The 17,492-nt window shown below is 39.5% G+C and overlaps 1 protein-coding gene across 2 annotated transcripts in view; it reads left to right on the forward strand.

Annotated features, from left to right (window-relative positions):
- Positions 1-248: 248 nt before the first annotated feature.
- Positions 249-17,492, forward strand: part of TMEM123 (transmembrane protein 123) — a 49,230-nt gene continuing 31,986 nt past the window's right edge. Inside the window, exons 1-2 of one of the 2 annotated variants that reach the window (XM_077113135.1) lie at positions 249-1,008; positions 4,557-4,613. In XM_077113135.1, coding sequence (XP_076969250.1) covers positions 906-1,008; positions 4,557-4,613 — 160 coding nt within the window. In that variant the 5' untranslated portion in view covers positions 249-905. The remainder of the gene's footprint in view (positions 1,009-4,556; positions 4,614-17,492) is intronic. The other variant, XM_077113134.1, reaches the window with a different exon arrangement.

The following is a 17,492-nucleotide window of genomic DNA, read 5'->3' on the forward strand; positions in this document are numbered from 1 at the left end:
AGAAGAGAAGGGGCGAGGTTAGACTTGACCGTCCCCTGGCCTCCGAGGCTATCCTTTGGAAATAGCTACGAACTCCCCCTCCTTCCCTCCCCTATACTCCTCTCAGCCCTTACTGCACCGCATGTAATGTGTCTTTACTGAGAAATACAGGGAGCCCGCGTGACAACATGAAGTACAATTTTGGGTATGGAGATTCGAATGTTTTACGTATAAACTTAAGGAATGAATTTGTCGAGCTATATTTCCCCCTTCCTCTCAGGCCGGGCTATCCGGGAGGAATGATCCAATGACGGTCCAGGAGCCCTCAGAGGGAATCCCAACCACTCGAGTGTGTTCCCCTGACCGTCTTCCGTGGCCCGGCGACGACCTCTCGCTCTCTTTCAGAGTTACTCGCACTCCAGCCTCCCACTTGAAAACTGCTCTTCAAAGACTTCCTTCCGGGCAGAGCGAAGTCGGCGGCGCTCAGTATCCGGAGAGACAGAGGCGGTCGCTTTTATTGGAGAGAACGAAACTACCGCTTCCGAAAAGAAAGGAAACGCCTCGCTGGCTTTAGGGCTCTAGGGCGCCGGTCAGCCGGGGAAGTTGGGGCAAGAATTCACAGCGCCGGGGTCCGGACCTCGGTCCTGGAGTGCCGCTCCGCCCCCGCAAGGCTTGAGACCCCGCCCCCGGTCGCCTCGGCTCCGCCCGGTCCCGCCGCCGGGGCTCCGCGCGCGACGCCCTTTCCCAGGCCTGGCTCCGGCTCCCTATTTGGTTACCCGCGGGGGGGTGCAGACGACGGGAGGGAGGGGAGGTGCGCACGGCGGAAGGGGACGCGAAGCTGGTGTGAGGTGCGCGGAGGAGCCGCTTTCTCTCCACCACCCCGTCCGCTCCGGACCCACGCGGCGCGGCGTCCTGCCCTCAGAACAATGGGACTCGGCGCACGAGGAGCCTGGGCCGCGCTGCTCCTGGGGGCGCTGCAGGTGTTAGCGCTGTTGGGGACCACCGTGGACGGCTCAGCAGATCTGGCGGGTGAGTGGCTGCGGGATTCGCGAGCCCCCGCCCCGGGAGGAAGTGCGATGCCGGGCTTGGGATTTCAAGTTGCAATTTTGTGCGGAAAGTTCTACTTGGAATGAGTAGGTGGGGCTGGGGGTAAAGTAAGTCTCGGGCCGGCCTCCCACCTCCCTCGTGGCGGCCGGCTGAAGTATTCGGCTCTTTCCCTCAGTTTTCCTGGAAGCGGCGGCCGCTGCCCTGGAAGGGTGCATACAGACCTGTTGAGTTACGGGAAGAATGGGCTTCAGCGGAGAGCTCAAATTAGCCTTGCTCTTAAGTTACTGTTTCCTGGGAGGTTGCAGTTTATCTAAGGCTTACGTTTGTAAACCACGTTAGATGTATTGAAAAATGTCTACCGAGTCTTGCAGAAACATGTCTACCAGTTGGAGAAGTTTTAGGCGGCCCTTCTCTTTCCCGGCTTTTTATCGCCTAATTGTGTAATAGTAATCAAATGATTTATAGTCTTACCATCCCCAGGCGCCTAAAGTTAGGCTTCAGGGCTAATGTAGCTCCTTGGGAGACTTTGGAGACTGCGCCCTACTTTTTGGGCTCAGGTGAAGCTTACACCCTTGTTGAGGGGCACTTCTTGCCTTTTGTGCGATAAACATGATACACAGCCGGCAGTGGCGCGCGTCAGCTGTGCGATCTTAAGGTCATAGCTGCAGATGGTCAGGAGCCTAGACATCATGAAATAAACTCATCACAGAATGTTTTTTTTTTAATTAGAGAAGTTGTGGGTTTAAGAAAAATCATGCATAAAATACATCCTAATATCAACACCTTGCGTTGATGTGGTTTATTATAATTATTGAAAGCACATTTTTTAAATTGTACTATTAATTATAGTCTATGGTTTAACTCAGGGTTTATTGTATTGTGCAGTTTCTGGGAGTAAAAAAATTTTATTCTAGAAAAAAATATATATATATACACACAACCTAACATTTTTCCTTTTAACCACATTCAAATATATATAAATCATTGCTGTTGATTACATTCACAACGTTGTGGTACCATCATCAGTATCCGTTAGTAAAAATTTTCTATAATCCAAAAATAGGAAATATCTACAAATTAAACATTAACTCCCTATTTCTTTTGCCCATTCCTTCCTTCCCCTGGCAACCAACAGTCTGGATTCTGGCTTTATGAGTTTGCTTATTCCATTTATTTCTTATCAGTGAGATCATACAACATTTGGCCTTTTCTGTCTGACTTAATTTCACTCAGCCTGATGATGTCTTCAAAGTTTGTCCGTTGTACGGTTCAGAAATTCATTTCTTTTTATGGCTGAATAATACTCCATTGTGCATATATGCCGCATTTTATTTATCCATTCATCAGTTGAAGGGTACATGGGTTGCTTCCAACTTTTTTCTACTGTAATACTACTATGAATATAGGTGTGCAAATATCTGCTCAAGTCCCTACTGAAAAGTCCAAGGATTGAGGTGACTTCAGAAAAGCTGTGTTTAAAAGGTTTACACAGGTTTCCAAGAGATAAAGCAATCATTTTCTACAAGTGACAACAGCTGGGAGACAAAAACAGGAGTCCAGGCAAAAGATGATGGCCAGTGGGGATGGAGAAAAGTGTTGGATTCTAGATCTATTTTCAGGGGAGGAACTAAAATCTCTTTCTAATGAATAGGATGGTGGGATGGTAGAGTGAGGAAGAGGGAGGAAGCAAAGGATGGCTGCTCAGTTTTGGATTTGAGCAACTGGTAACGCAACAACTGGGGAACTGAGAGAAGAGCAGGTTTGTAGTAGGAAATCAACTTTTCTAGTTTGGTACTCATAAGTGCAGACTTTGTACTCAAACAGCCTGGTCCATATCCAGACTCTACCATTTACTAGCTGGGTGGCCTTTTTTGGGCCTCAGTTCCTGTTACTGCAAAACAGGACCCCTGTCTCACAGGATTGTTGGGAGGGTTAGATGAACCAGTGTAGGTAACATGCTCCTCACCAGGCCTGGTATGGAATAAGTACTTCATAATGTTGTCACTTACTGATACTTGCTGCTGAATACATCTATATAGTCCACTGACCTTTATCTTTTCCAGCTTTAACCTTTACACAGTATTCATTCGTGATAAATGGATTATAGCTCTATCAAGAAGAAGACATTTGCATGAGTATTAAAAATGGATCCTCTCCCCTCACCCCCACATGGGACGTGATTCCAGGACTGTAAATCTTCCTGGCAATGTGGGACAGAACTCTCTTGGTTTGAGCCAGGACCGGGCATCCAGGGATTGAGAAAGCCCTCTTGACCAAAAGGGGGAAGAGAGAAATGAGACAAAATAAAATTTCAGTGGCTGGAGGTTATTCTTATGCATCATATAGATATCCCTTTTTACTTTATAGTATATTGGAGTGTCTGGGGGGATGTGCCTGAAACTGTTGAGCTGTATTCCCATAGCCTTGATTCTTGAAGATGATTGTATCAAGAGATACAACTTTTACAATGTGACTTTGTGAGAACCACATGTCTGATGCACCTTTTATCCAGGGTATGGACAGATGGGTAAAAAAATATGGATAAAAATAATAATGGGGAGAAAAGGGGTAAAATAAATTGGGTAGATGGAAATACTAGTGGTCAGTGAGAGGGAGGAGTAAGGGGTATGGAATGTATGAGTTTTTTTCTTTTTATTATTTTTTCTGGAATGATGCAGATGTATGAAAAATGATCTTGGTGATAAATACACAGCTGTGTGATGATATTGTGAGCCATTGGTTGTGCACCAGGTGTGGGCTGTATGTATGTGAAGATTTGTCAATAAAAATATTTAAAAAAAAAATCCTTTCAAGTTGTAATTGCTTACTTTTCTTTGACTTTGAGGATGTTTTTTTTTTGAGGGGGTGGGGACATGGTTCATCTTTGTGAAAAGTACATGTTAAAACACTTGCCCACTTCCCCTGTGCAGTATGTATTTAATATTCCATTATACAGAGACTCAAGGTGAATAACCCATTTTGAAATGTTGTTTAACGTGGGCGTAGAGTTATTGTAAATTTTGTCCATATCTTAAGGAGAGGATTAAAAATTTCAAAAATCGTACCGAGAAGGCTTACAATTTAAAGTGAAAATCCTACCCACTTCATCTTCTCTCTTGTGTGAAGTTAGGGTTGCTGGTGGTATGAGACCTAGGGGCACCCAACGTACCCCTCCAAGGATTGCCACTCTCCTTAAAAGAAGAGTTGTCAGCAGAAATTGGCTGAACTATTACCAATCAGTGTTTCCTCTTGAGTAAAGTGAACTTTGGTAAAGCTATTATATTCAGTGAGTGGGTAGCACATAGTAAATACTGTGTGTGCGTTACATAAGTTGTCAGGCAGAATCCAATAATACAGTCCCAGATTCAAGGTATGTTTCATAGCAACAGTGGCAAAAGTAGAACTTCCTGTGGAACAGTCTACCCTCCCCCACACCACCACCACCCTGGGGCAGAAAAGAACATATTGCCAGTGTTGCTAGTTAAATATTAAATGTTCTTCCATAACAGGATATGTCTTTATTTTTATAGGAGAAAGAAGCACAAATAATTCTACGCTTCTACAGAACCCCACTGCAAACATAACAGGTGAGTTTTAAAAGGTTCAGATATTCATCTGTCTGGAGTACATAGCAGCCAGGGAAGTATGTATAAGTTGTTTCACTAATCATGTGTTATTCATCCGTGAATCCTTAAAGCCCCATCTGGAGTTGCCTTAATAAATGATAATTTACTGGATTATTATTTTTTCTCAGTCTATCAAAGGTGCTAATAAGTTCTAAAACTGAAAGTATATTGGAATTTCATACTTTTAACTTTTTTAAATTTTCTATTGAAAAAATCTTCACACACATTCTTCCTATACATGATGCACAGTGACTGAGTCTCATCACATAGTTGTATATTCATCACCATGATCATTTTGTAGAACATTTGTATCACTTCCAAAAAAGAAACAAAAAGAAAAAACACATACCACACAACCTACCCCTCCCTCTCATCAACCACCAGTGCTTCCATCTACCCAATATATTTTACCCTTTTTCCCTCCTATTATTTATTTTTATCCTATTTTTTACTCATCTGTCCGTACCCTGGATATAAGGAGCATCAGACACAAGGTTCTCACAATCACACAGTCACCTTGTAAATGTTATGTTTTTATAGAATCATCTTCAGGGATCCAGGCCACTGGAACACAGCTCAGCGCTCTCAGGTACTTCCCTCCAGCCACTCCAATACACCATAAACCAATAAGGAATATCTATACAATGCATAAGAATAACCTCCAGGATAACCTCTCAACTCTGTTTGAAATCTCTCAGGCAATCTACTTTGTCTCATTTCTTTCTTCCCTCTTTTGATCAAGAAGGCTTTCTCAATTTCTTAATGCCAAGTCCTGGTTTATCCCAGTCTTGCTGTCCCATGTTGCCAGGAAGATTTATACCTCTAAGAGTCATGTTCCACATAGGAGGGAAGGGAGTCAGTCCACGTGCCAGGCTGGCCTAGAGAGGCCACATCTGAGCAACCAAAGAGGTTCTCTGGGGGTGACTCCCAGGCCTAACACCAAGTTGACTTAGCCTATCCCCTTCAGGAATAAGTTCATAGGGACGAACCCCAAGACTGGCTCAGCCCATCAATTTGGTTGTCCCTACTGCCTGAGAGAGTATTAGAAATTCTCCAAATGGGGAGTTTGAATATTTCCTCCTTTTTCCCCATTCCCCCAAGGGAACTTTGCAAATACTTCTTTATTCACTACCCAAATGTGATGGGATTTATCAGGGCATCACAGTAACCTGGACAAACCAACAAAATCTTACTTCCCATTCAAGGTTCCATGTACTTATGGTGTTCAACTAAACTGACCATTAAAGTTAAATTAGAAAATGCACTAAGCAAAATATAAATTTTGCACTAAATAAACATCTTTCCCTTTAGTCTCACCCAGAAGTTGAGGTTTTAACATATGAACGATACCATCCTTTACCCAGTCTTCTGGTATATCTTAGTCCTATCAGATCAGCTTCATTCATACCTCTAGTTGAGTGGTTGTGGGAGATTGTTTTTGTTTTTGTTTTTTTAGTACTTTATTAGATTAACATTTATCTTATTGGTCTTTATTGACTGATTCTGCACTGCTAAACTTTTACTTTAAATATAAAGAAAGTAGGAGAAAGGAAAATATTAGCAATAGGCACTGTGTATTGAACGCTTACAATGCATAAGATACTTTCCATACATTTCTTAATCTAACAACATGATTAAGTAAGTATCTTCTCTGTTTTACATATGGGGAAACTGAAACTCATAGCAGTTAAGAAATCTGCCCAAGATTACGCAGCCACAAGAAGCACACCCAGGATTTAATGCAGTCTCTTGGATTTAAAGCCTGTGCTTCTTCATCACACTTCCTGAAATGATGGCATGGCTTTACCTTTAAAAAGTGCTTTTTATCAAAGGAATACCATAGCTGTTAACAACTGTGACAAAGTATTAAATCATCTGCAGTATTTGAGAGCAGCTCCTCAGTCAGTGGGATGATTTTAGGTGACTTTTCTAGCACAGGGAAATTTATTGAAAACAAAAGTAAGTTAGAGTCCAGATCAAGCAACTAAAAAAAAAAGTTTTTTTTGTTAGAATGTTTAATGCTTCCCATAATGATTATATTCCTCTAATATCTTCTTCAAGTCTTCAAAACCCAATTTGGTTATTTTTAGGACATTGGCGCAAGTTTTTTCTCTTACAAGAGCATGGACTCTTCTGGTTGTTGCATACATTGTTTTTTTTTGAAGAAACTTTCTTTAATTTATTCTTTTTTTTCCCTCTAATTTTTTAACAACATAACAACATACAAAACGAACATTCTTACCATATGCTCATTCCATTCTTGGTATATAATCAGTAACTCACAATATCATCACATAGTTGTATATTCATCACCATGATCATTTGTTATAGAACATTTGCATCAATTTAGAAAAAAGAAAAAAAACTCATATATACCATACCCCTTACCCCTCCCTTTCATTGATTGCTAGTATTTCTGTCTACCCAATGTATTTTCGCCTTTGTTTCCCCTATTTTTTTTCTATACCCCTTATCATCCCTTTCATTGATCACTAGCATTTCAGTCTACTAAATTTATTTTAGCATTTGTTCCCCCTATTATTTATTTTTAATCCGTATGTTTTACTCATCTGTCCTTATCGATATAAAAGGAGCATCAGACACGAGGTTTTCACAATCACACAGTCAGCATTGCAAAAGCTATATCATTATACCGTTATCTTCAAGAAACATAGCTACTGGAACACAGCACTTCCCTCCAACCTCTCCAGTATACCTTAACTAAAAAGGTGATATCTATGTAATGCTTAAGAATAACCTCCAGGATGACCTCTTGACCATACATTGTTTTTTGATCATATTGTTTATGAATTTATTTGACACTTTTTAGTGCAGTTGATTTATTGCTAACTCCATTGGGAAAGCTGTATCTTCCTTTGTCAAACTCCTTTATGATGTGTATTCTAGGATTGTAATTTTGGAAAAGTGGGACTGCCTGTATTTAGTATACTTATAATGTTGTGTACCTGTCACTTTATAGGACCCACCTTATTGGATTCAACTAATCTTTTTTTTTGCATTTATTTATTACTATTTTTGGTCGGTATGGCTATACTTAAGGTACTTAAGAATGAAATTATGTTATATTCATCCCTAGCACCAAATACTGTGCCTGCATATAGTAGGGATGAAAAATGTGTTGGTTGAGCTGAATTCTGGAACCATATACATATTTTGTAGTTACTGACTTGACTTATCAAAGCATACATGATATGTTTTGCAGATATGTACTGATCTAGGCTCTAGTCTTATCCATTAGAATAGCTGTTTTTCTTTGTTTTTAGAGTAATCTAGATCATTGAGGTTAAAGAAACAGGAATTGAGGTTATTTTCCAATTGTGCCACAGATGGATAGGTAAGATTCTATTTTTTTATGCCCCGATCATTATTTGAGGGCAGCCATATTTCTAATATATTTTTGTGCAGAGGTTGGTTTATGCATTTTTAGCTTATGGAGAAAATTATTTCCTTCCTCTTTCTTTTGTAGTCAGAAGGTTTATATTTTTGTCTGGATGGCTATACTTGTTGTGGTACAGGAAAACCCATGTCCATGTTTAACCGGGTTTGGTGCAAGATACAAGGGAATGTGACATGGCCCAGAATGGGCACCTGGCCTTATCAATAACCAGATAACAGCTCAGTGTCAACCGTGATACAACCTTCCCCTTGAGCACCTAGCTTCGATGCTTCTCAAAAAAGAGGAATTTGAGGGGGTCAGGTTACCATTATCCGGTTTGAAGCTCTTCTCTTAGGTAAAGTTTACACCAAGCCAGTTCCAGGGGGTCGCTGATCTCTTTTTTTTTTGTTCCATTAATACATGATTGCCTTTGGCTTGATGACTCATCCTTGGTCCAGTCACTTGGGCTATATTCACAGACATGGTAGGGACAACAGCAACTTACCTTTCATCAGAACAGGATAGTGGAAACTAGGGAACAACGTAATCAAAGAACTCTGTGTTCAAACTGATACTCTCAAATGAAATACTGAAAGCCTTACTGAAGTAGAATAATTCACTAGATTCGTAATCCCATTATTTCACACTACCGTCTATTGATTTTGTATGTTTTATTTCTGGAAGGATATTAGATAAAAATGAACGGAAATACAATACTTAAGATATGAGTTGTATTTTGAGACACCAAATGTGGATTCTGGCAACTTAGTTAACTTCTCTGGGTCTTTTTTACTTTATATGGGGGTTAATTCTTGAAACATTAAAATTCTGTAGCGATTCTAAACCACTATGCATCCCCATTCTTTCTACACTCCCGGGATAGCAGATATAATAATAAATGGGAAATATCCTAGTGTTTTCTCTCCTGAAGCATGCCTAAATGAAAGAAAGCCAGACAGACTGCTTCCACTTCAGATCAAGATCTGCTGTTATACTTTATTGTGATGTGAACATAAAAAGAAACATTTAACAGTGAACTGCCTCAGAAGTCATTTTGAGGGTTAGAGAGCTGAAGCGGATAGCTAGCCTGTTGTGTGAGTTCTGGAAAAAAAAACAAGGAAAACTGTGAATGTGGGCTTGGATTGGTGGGGCCAGGGGGACATGATGAATGAGGATGAGGAACGGAGGAGATCTGTGAACAGAAAAAGACCACAAAAATCTCAGAAGCTGGGAAGTGCAAAACAATGGCGGAAATAAGGGAAAGCAATAAAAGTTGGAGGAATGTTACATACTTTTTTTTTTCCAAATGCAGAACAAAAAAAAACGAAGACAAAGAATTGAGTGAGAAGATCAAATTTAGGCAAGGGGAAAAAAAGTAGACCTAGGGGAGAAAAAAACCCATTGCTAAGCTGGTTTCCAAGGATCGGGCACCCATAGGGTCCTTGTTGAATCTGAATTCTGTTTTGAATACATCACTTGGAGCTGCGTACTTAGGGTCCTTCCTTTTTCATCTTATTTTAAATACTCTTTTTTCACAAAATGCTGGCGGGCTTCCTGTAGACTCTCATGATTTATTCCTTTCAGTCTAAAATTGATAATTTACCCGATTTTGTTGAGTAATATGTAGAGATTTCCCAAGAATACTTTTTCCCAGATGTGCTAAGTTATTTGGAAGAGACTTTGTCTAGTGTTTTGCTTAGTTAGCATTAATTAGGATTGGGCATTAACTGTTTGGCTCTTTATCTTTTTACTCCCCTGTCTCTTAATTTTTTTTCTGATTAGAATTATAGTAATAGCTATTATATATTGTTAAATTCATATATAATTCTTTTTGAAAATAATTCTGGAAAATTATTTAACGTACTCCACCAAATATTTTTAGTTTTTTTTTTTTTAATTCAAACTTAACCACAAAGGCACAGTTTCTTAAAATGGGAACTGCCCTGTAAAAGGTTTCATTGTGGTTAAATCTTCATGACACCAAAATTGCAACTAGTTGAAAAGTGGCAATTTTAGTCAATTACCCAACTCTCCAGTAGTAACTGGTTTGATTGTTCCCTCCCCCCAACTCCCAGTTTACCCCCCAGTGAATTTGATTCATTATTTTTAATGACTTTTCCCCCAGTATGTATGCTCTGTTTTATTTAGGGAAAGATGCAAAAAGAAAAACAATTGACTTTCTATTAATTGAAATTGGACAAGTTACTTAATCTCTACTGTGCCTCAATTCATTCCATAAAATAGAAGTAGTATATCTTTAGGAGTAGAATGGGCATAAATAAAATAATGCATAAAGCACTTAAAATAGCACCTGGCACAAACTAGGAACTGGTAATTGTTGGCTGTCATCATCATAAAGACCTTTTCAGCTTCATCTCAGACTGTTCCTCCTTGCTCTCCAGGGGCCTTTTTTTTTTTTTTCGGTCCTTCCCGATTCTTTTTCCACGAAGCTTTTGTATGTCCTCTTCTCACAGCCCTGAGCTTCCCCTGCCCATCTTTTTCTTCACCTGGTAACACCTGCTCAGCCTTCAGATCTCTGCTCAGGCTTCCCTTCCTCAGGAAATAGTCCTTGACCTCAAGCCTAGGGAGCTTTCCAGGGTTCACAGGCTTACATTTGTTTGTGTGCTGCTGGATCCCGACTCTTTCTCCCAAGCAGAAAGTAAAGTCACCTCCTTCAGGGACAAGAGGAGTGCTGATTTCACTCACCACCATATCCCAGCACAAGGCGTGGTGTACATTTTTGTTGAAAATATAAAAGATAAGTGAATGTTCTGTGAAGTGAAACCAATTTGTACTCACTAACCCAGACTTTGTGAGATTGGTGGGGGGAGAGGTCTTCCTCAAAATAAATTACCATGTGCATTCTGCAATTTTAATTGGACCCAGTGCCTTTCAGTTTAATTTAGGGAGGAAAAGGGTTTAAATGTTAATAGGAGAGTTGCCATAGGCAACTGTGTCTTCAGGCAACTCTGTTTTCTTGGTCTTTTTCTGTTTCCAAAAATCTCTCTTCCCCTGCTCTGCCCTCCAGGCTCTGATGCAGTGATGGGGTGTAGAGGAGGAGGATGTTCTGGGTGCTTCAGAAGATGAGAGGACCTTGCCTTATGGGCAGCTGCATGGAGATGCTCAGGCTGTCAGCAAGAAGCCTTGAGACTTTTTGGCAAGGCAGGAACATCTGTGCTCTGCACTGACATAAAAGAGGATAATAAAGGTGAAGTGGGTGTTGTGAGGCTGGCAGTTGGTGAAGTCCCTCGGGGAGTTTGGGTCTCCTTGTAATGCAGTGAGAAGTCATCCTAGGATCTTAAGGAGAGGAGTCGTATGATTTATATTTCAAAAAGATTCTTCCCAGGGCTATGAGGAGCAAAGACTGGAATTAAGAACCTGTTAAAATAGTCCAAGTGGACGATAGTCTGGAATGCTGTTGTGGAGATGAAAAGAGATATTTTGCTGGTAGATTGGATGGGGCAGTTGAGAGGACAGGATGGCTAGCTGGGGATTTGCGTTTTGAGCACAAATGTTTTATTGTCCAAATCAAAACCAAACACCTGGCCAACCTGTACCTAGGAGATTATTACAGACATGAGAAATAAAGAACAGGAACAGCTGAGGGATCACAGCAATCTGAAGGGGGTGGGGGATGGGCAGAGCTATGGGAGAACCTATGACAAAAGACCAAGGAAAAGAATAAGGGATAAAAAAAGAGGGGGGATCAAATAGTGAAGAGAATTCCACCTTCATTATGCTTTATTTTTAGAAAAATGGGTGGGGGGTGACAGTACTAAAATTAGGCAGTTATAACTTCCCTGCATGACCCAGTTATTGAAGATATTTTTATAGGGAATATGATTCCTTTAATTTTAAAAACTATCATTTAGTTTTATCACATTTTAATAATAAAAATTATGTAATTTTACAATGAAAAGAAACCTTAGAGCAGAATTTCTCAAATTTGGCAGCAAATTTAGAAGCACTTGAAATTTTAGAAATTCTGGTCTGGGCCCCCATTCAAACCAATTAAATATGAATTTGGGATGGGTGAGGTGCATAAAAACATGCTCAGATAATGCTAATGTGTAGCTGAAATTGAGAATCAGTGACTTAAAAGAGCGTGACTAGAGGGGCCCATTCCCACCTTTGAATATATGGGGAGATGGAGAATATTGGCTACTAAACGGGGAAAAAAGCCTTTTGTTTGTAATGTAAACATCAGATTGTAAGGAATTATAAAATATTAATTGGCAGAGATATGCAGAAAATGGGAATTCTCATTTGGGAGTATCTCCAACCCATTAATACCCTCCCTTAAACAAAACATGGCAGTAGTCCAGAGTAGAAACTGTTGGTGGCTGGTGGTGAGTAGGAGTTGGAAGAGATAGACTAGTTATGGCAACAGAATAGTAGTTGTTATAGTAGTGATATTTTGGTTATTTTGATAAACTTTGTTTAAATTTGGTAAAACCCCATTTGCTACCAAGGTAGAATAAGGACTAAATATCCGAAAATGTACACTTTTCTTTAGAGAAATTTCAGAACCGAAACTTATGTGAAAAGCTGTAGAAAAAATAATTGAGAAGTCTACTTATAAAACTTTTATTCTACCTACTTTAACTTTGTATGTATATTCTTAACAATTGTTCTTGGATTACTTGTGAAAATTTCCTGTGACATTAAACAAAGTTAACCTTCATCCCAGATCACTCACTTCCCTGTTAGCTCTTTCACATAACAGTGTGACCCCCCCCCACCAAAAGAAAAGCAGAAAGTAAGCAAACAGGAGATTTTATAAAATAATGGGATGTATGCTTTTCTTCAGAGTAAATTGGTTTAAGGAACATCTTGTTTTTTGTTGTAAACGTACAAATATTGAGGTTGTATATTTCACAAATATACGTGAGAACTGTTTTAAATATCCTAATACCATTATCATGCTTTAAAATGATCATTTCTTAATATGATCAAATATCCAGTCATTGCTGGTATGGATTATTTTTCATCAATACCTTTAGTACTTTAGAGATTTTAAGAAAAGAAACAATACGAATACTTTAAAGGAAGGGGTGAACTTAAAAGTTTTATAACTATGGATCTTACCCACTTCCTTTTATAGATGAAGAGCTGTCATTTTACATTAGGCAAAAAAATGAATATGTGGCTCTGAAGTGCCAGGTACAGTGGTAGGTTACAGCAGTGAAAAAGATGGCATCATCCTCCCCTTTTGTAGATCCTCTTGTGGTCATGACACACCTGAACAAGAGTGGTCATTAGGTATGACATGTTCTCCCATAACCCAGTGGAAAAAGTTACTTTGCCAGACTCAACTCAGTTTGGGGCGAAGCTTCAGAGAAATTACTTTCAAGTTGGATTCTGAAGGATGCATCAAATTTGATCAGGAGAAGAAGAGGACACCCCACTTAAAAGCAACAGAAGGTGCAAAGGCAGAGAGAAAAAATGAAAATCATGGTGAAATCTGTTTTAAACAAAAATTTCCTCTCCTATCCTTACTACCGCTAAATAGATTGTATAGATTTAATTTAGAAAATGTTACCCATCAGATGGCATAAATCCAAGGGAGTACCCAAGGTGTTACTGTGGAGAGATCACAAGATTTAGAAAAAGATGTCAGTAGGGGATCTCACGCATCCTTTTCTTAGCTATGTGACTTATATTTTAATTTTTTGCTTATTTAACCTATTGCGCTTCCTCTTTTCTAAAATAGGAACTATAATAATGCCTAACTGTAAATGAAAGTTATTTTGTAAATGCAAAAATACCCCACACATCCTTCAGTGAACTTTCGAACTCTAGCTCATCAGAGATGAGAAAGTGTTTAGTTTCAAATTTTTTTGAGGTATAAGATTTTCTTGCAAAAGTTGTTTAATCCAATTTTGCGGTGACTTTATCCTTCTTATTCACACAATTTTCATTTTAGGAAGTAGCCCTGAGAGTCTGCAATCTGTTCGTTAACTCTGATATGTAAAGGGCGACACATGCTTACTATAGCATAATTGTACTAATGAATCTTCGTATGCACAGCTTACATATTGCTATTTCTACTTAAAGGGTTTGATAGAGAATTATTCTGTTCATAATTCTAGGTTCCAGACTACTGTAACTCAAACGTTTTAGAATACTGTTTTAGATGTTAGGCTTCTGTAAATTCAAGTCTAGCTGCATATGAAGTCTGTAATAGTTTACCAGTAAAAGGTGCTATGTATGAGATGCAAAAATTTTTGCTTCGTAGAATGCTAGGATTTTAAGTTTGCTTTTGAACTGAAAATGGTACAGTTGGCTTGGCATAAGTATAACAACATTGCAGCACATAGACACAAGCATTCATGCTTTCATGTTTATTAATTTTAAGGAAATGTTTTCTCAAGGCAAGAGTCAAAGGTTTATAGAGAAGTGACAAAGACCTTTTCAAAGAGGAAAGACTAATTTTAGAAGCTTCCAGATGGTGTACCAAAACTTCCCTTTCAATAAATAGAGTTTAATGTAATCTTCTGCTGGCAGAAGTTGAAAAGTACATTCTGTTGGGGAAAAAAAACTGAAAAGAAACCCCAAGGGTATTTATGAAGAATAGAAAACAACAGGAAGGAGAAAGTACATATTACCCCATATTTAAATATGATATTGTTAGAATTCTCTGGTTGCAAACAACAGTCCAACCCTAGCTAATTTTTTTTTGTATTTTTTTTATTAATTAAGAAAAAGAAAAGAAATTAACACAACATTTAGAAATCATTCCATTCTACATATGCACTCAGTAATTCTTAGTATCATCACATAGATGCATGATCATCATTTCCTAGTACATTTGCATCGATTTAGGAAAAGAACTAGCAAAACAGCAGAAAAAGATATAGAATGTCAATATAGAGAAGAAAATTAAAATAATAATAATAATAATAATATATATATATATATATAAAAGGAAAAAGAAAAAAACAAAAACAAAAGATACAAACAAGCAAACAAAAAAACTATAGTTCAGGTGCAGCTTCATTTAGTGTTTTAACATAGTTACATTACGATTAGGTATTATTGTGCTGTCCATTTTTGAGTTTTTGTATCTAGTCCTGTTGCACAGTCTGTATCCCTTCAGCTCCAATTACCCATTATCTTACCCTGTTTCTAACTCCTGCTGGTCTCTGTTACCAATGATATATTCCAAGTTGATTCTCGAATGTTGGTTCACATCAGTGGGACCATACAGTATTTGTCCTTTAGTTTTTGGCTAGACTCACTCAGCATAATGTTCTCTAGTTCCATCCGTGTTATTACATGCTTCATAAGTTTAGTCTGTCTTAAAGCTGCATAATATTCCATCGTAGGTACACACCACAGTTCGCTTAGCCACTTGTCCGTCAACAGACACTCTGGCCGTCTCCATCTCTTTGCAACTGTAAACAATGCTGCTATAAACACTGGTGTGCAAATGTCCGTCTGTGTCTTTTCCCTTAAGTCCTTTGAGTAGATACCTAGCAGTGGTATTGCTGGGTCGTAATCCATTCTGCCAGTCTATGTCTTTTGATTGAGGAATTCAGTCCATTAACTTCTAGTGTTATTACTGTTTGGATAATATTTTCCTCTACCATTTTGGCTTTTGTATTATATATATCATATCTGACTTTCCTTCTTTCTACACTCTTCTCCATACCTCTCTCTTCTGTCTTTTCGTATCTGACTCTAGTGCTCCCTTTAGTATTTCTTGCAGAGCTGGTCTCTTGGTCACAAATTCTCTCAGTGACTTTTTGTCTATAAAAGTTTTAATTTCTCCTTCATTTTTGAAGGACAATTTTGCTGGATATAGGAGTCTTGGTTGGCAGTTTTTCTCTTTTAGTAATTTAAATATATCATCCCACTGTCTTCTAGCTTCCATGGTTTCTGCTGAGAAATCTACACATAGTCTTATTGGGTTTCCCTTGTATGTGACAGATTGTTTTTCTCTTGCTGCTTTCAAGATCCTCTCTTTCTCTTTGACCTCTGACATTCTAACTAGTAAGTGTCTTGGAGAACGCCTATTTGGGTCTATTCTCTTTGGGGTGCGCTGCACTTCTTGGATCTGTAATTTTAGGTCTTTCATAAGAGTTGGGAAATTTTCAGTGATAATTTCTTCCATTAGTTTTTCTCCTCCTTTTCCCTTCTCTTCTCCTTCTGGGACACCCACAACACGTATATTTGTGCGCTTCATATTGTCATTCAGTTCCCTGATCCCCTGCTCAAGTTTTTCCATTCTTTTCCCTATAGTTTCTCTTTCTTTTTGGGATTCAGATGTTCCATCCTCCAGTTCACTAATTGTAGCTTCTGTCTCTTTAAATCTACCATTGTAGGTATCCATTGTTTTTTCCATCTTTTCTGCTTTGTCCTTCACTCCCATAAGTTCTGTGATTTGTTTTTTCAGATTTTCTATTTCTTCTTTTTGTTCAGCCCATGTCTTCTTCATGTCCTCCCTCAATTTATTGATTTGGTTTTTGAAGAGGTTTTCCATTTCTGTTCGTATATTCAGCATTAGTTGTCTCAGCTCCTGTATCTCATTTGAACTATTGGTTTGTTCCTTTGACTGGGCCATATCTTCAATTTTCCGAGCGTGATCCATTATTTTCTGCTGGTGTCTGGGCATTTGATCAGATTTCCCTGGGTGTGGGACCTGGCTGGTTGAAAGGTTTTTCTGTGAAATCTCTGGGCTCTGTTTTTCTTTTCCTGCCCAGTAGGTGGCGGTTGTGGCGCTCGTCTGTCTGCGGGTCCCACCAGTAAAAGATGCTGTGGCTCCTTTAATTTGCCAATCCAAATCTCGCGGTCGGCCCGTGAAACCGCGCGTGGAAGGGGGATCGCCGGCCACCGCGGCTTGGGGGAGTACCGGTCCAAATTGCCCAGCTGGCCCGAGACGCCAAGCGTGGCGGGCGGGCCCCGCTATCCAACGTTCCCAGTCGGACCGGGAAGCCACGTGTGTGGAAGGGACCCCGGTCGCCAGCCGCCCCGGCCCGGGAAAGCACGCGCCCCTTGGGTATCTCACCGCAGCGGATTCTCCCTGCCTGTTCAGCCGTTCTAGAATGGGGTACGCTGTCTTTTTGGTCTCTCTTGTGGCTCCGGGAGCTGTTTCGTATTGTTTCTGTTTCTTTAGTTGCTGTTCTGGAGGAGGAACTAAGACCCGCGCATCTTACTAAGCCACCATCTTCTCCAGAAGTGCAACTAGTACTCCCCTAGCTAATTTTTAAAGCCAGCAGAGAATTGTTGGATATATACTTGGTCACTCACAGAATCTAAGGGGGAAAAAAACTGGACAACTAGACAAAGTGTAGCAAGGGATTTCAGGGACAGGAAGTAGCAGAAAATCCCTTTGGGGTGTTGTCAAAAGGACATTGTCAACCATTTTCCTTTCTTATATACTCTATTCAAGTTTGGAATTCCTGAAAGAGTCTGATCAGCCTAGTATGAATCACATGCCT

Source organism: Tamandua tetradactyla, chromosome 8, assembly GCF_023851605.1.
Source record: "Tamandua tetradactyla isolate mTamTet1 chromosome 8, mTamTet1.pri, whole genome shotgun sequence".
Classification (NCBI taxonomy): domain Eukaryota; kingdom Metazoa; phylum Chordata; class Mammalia; order Pilosa; family Myrmecophagidae; genus Tamandua; species Tamandua tetradactyla.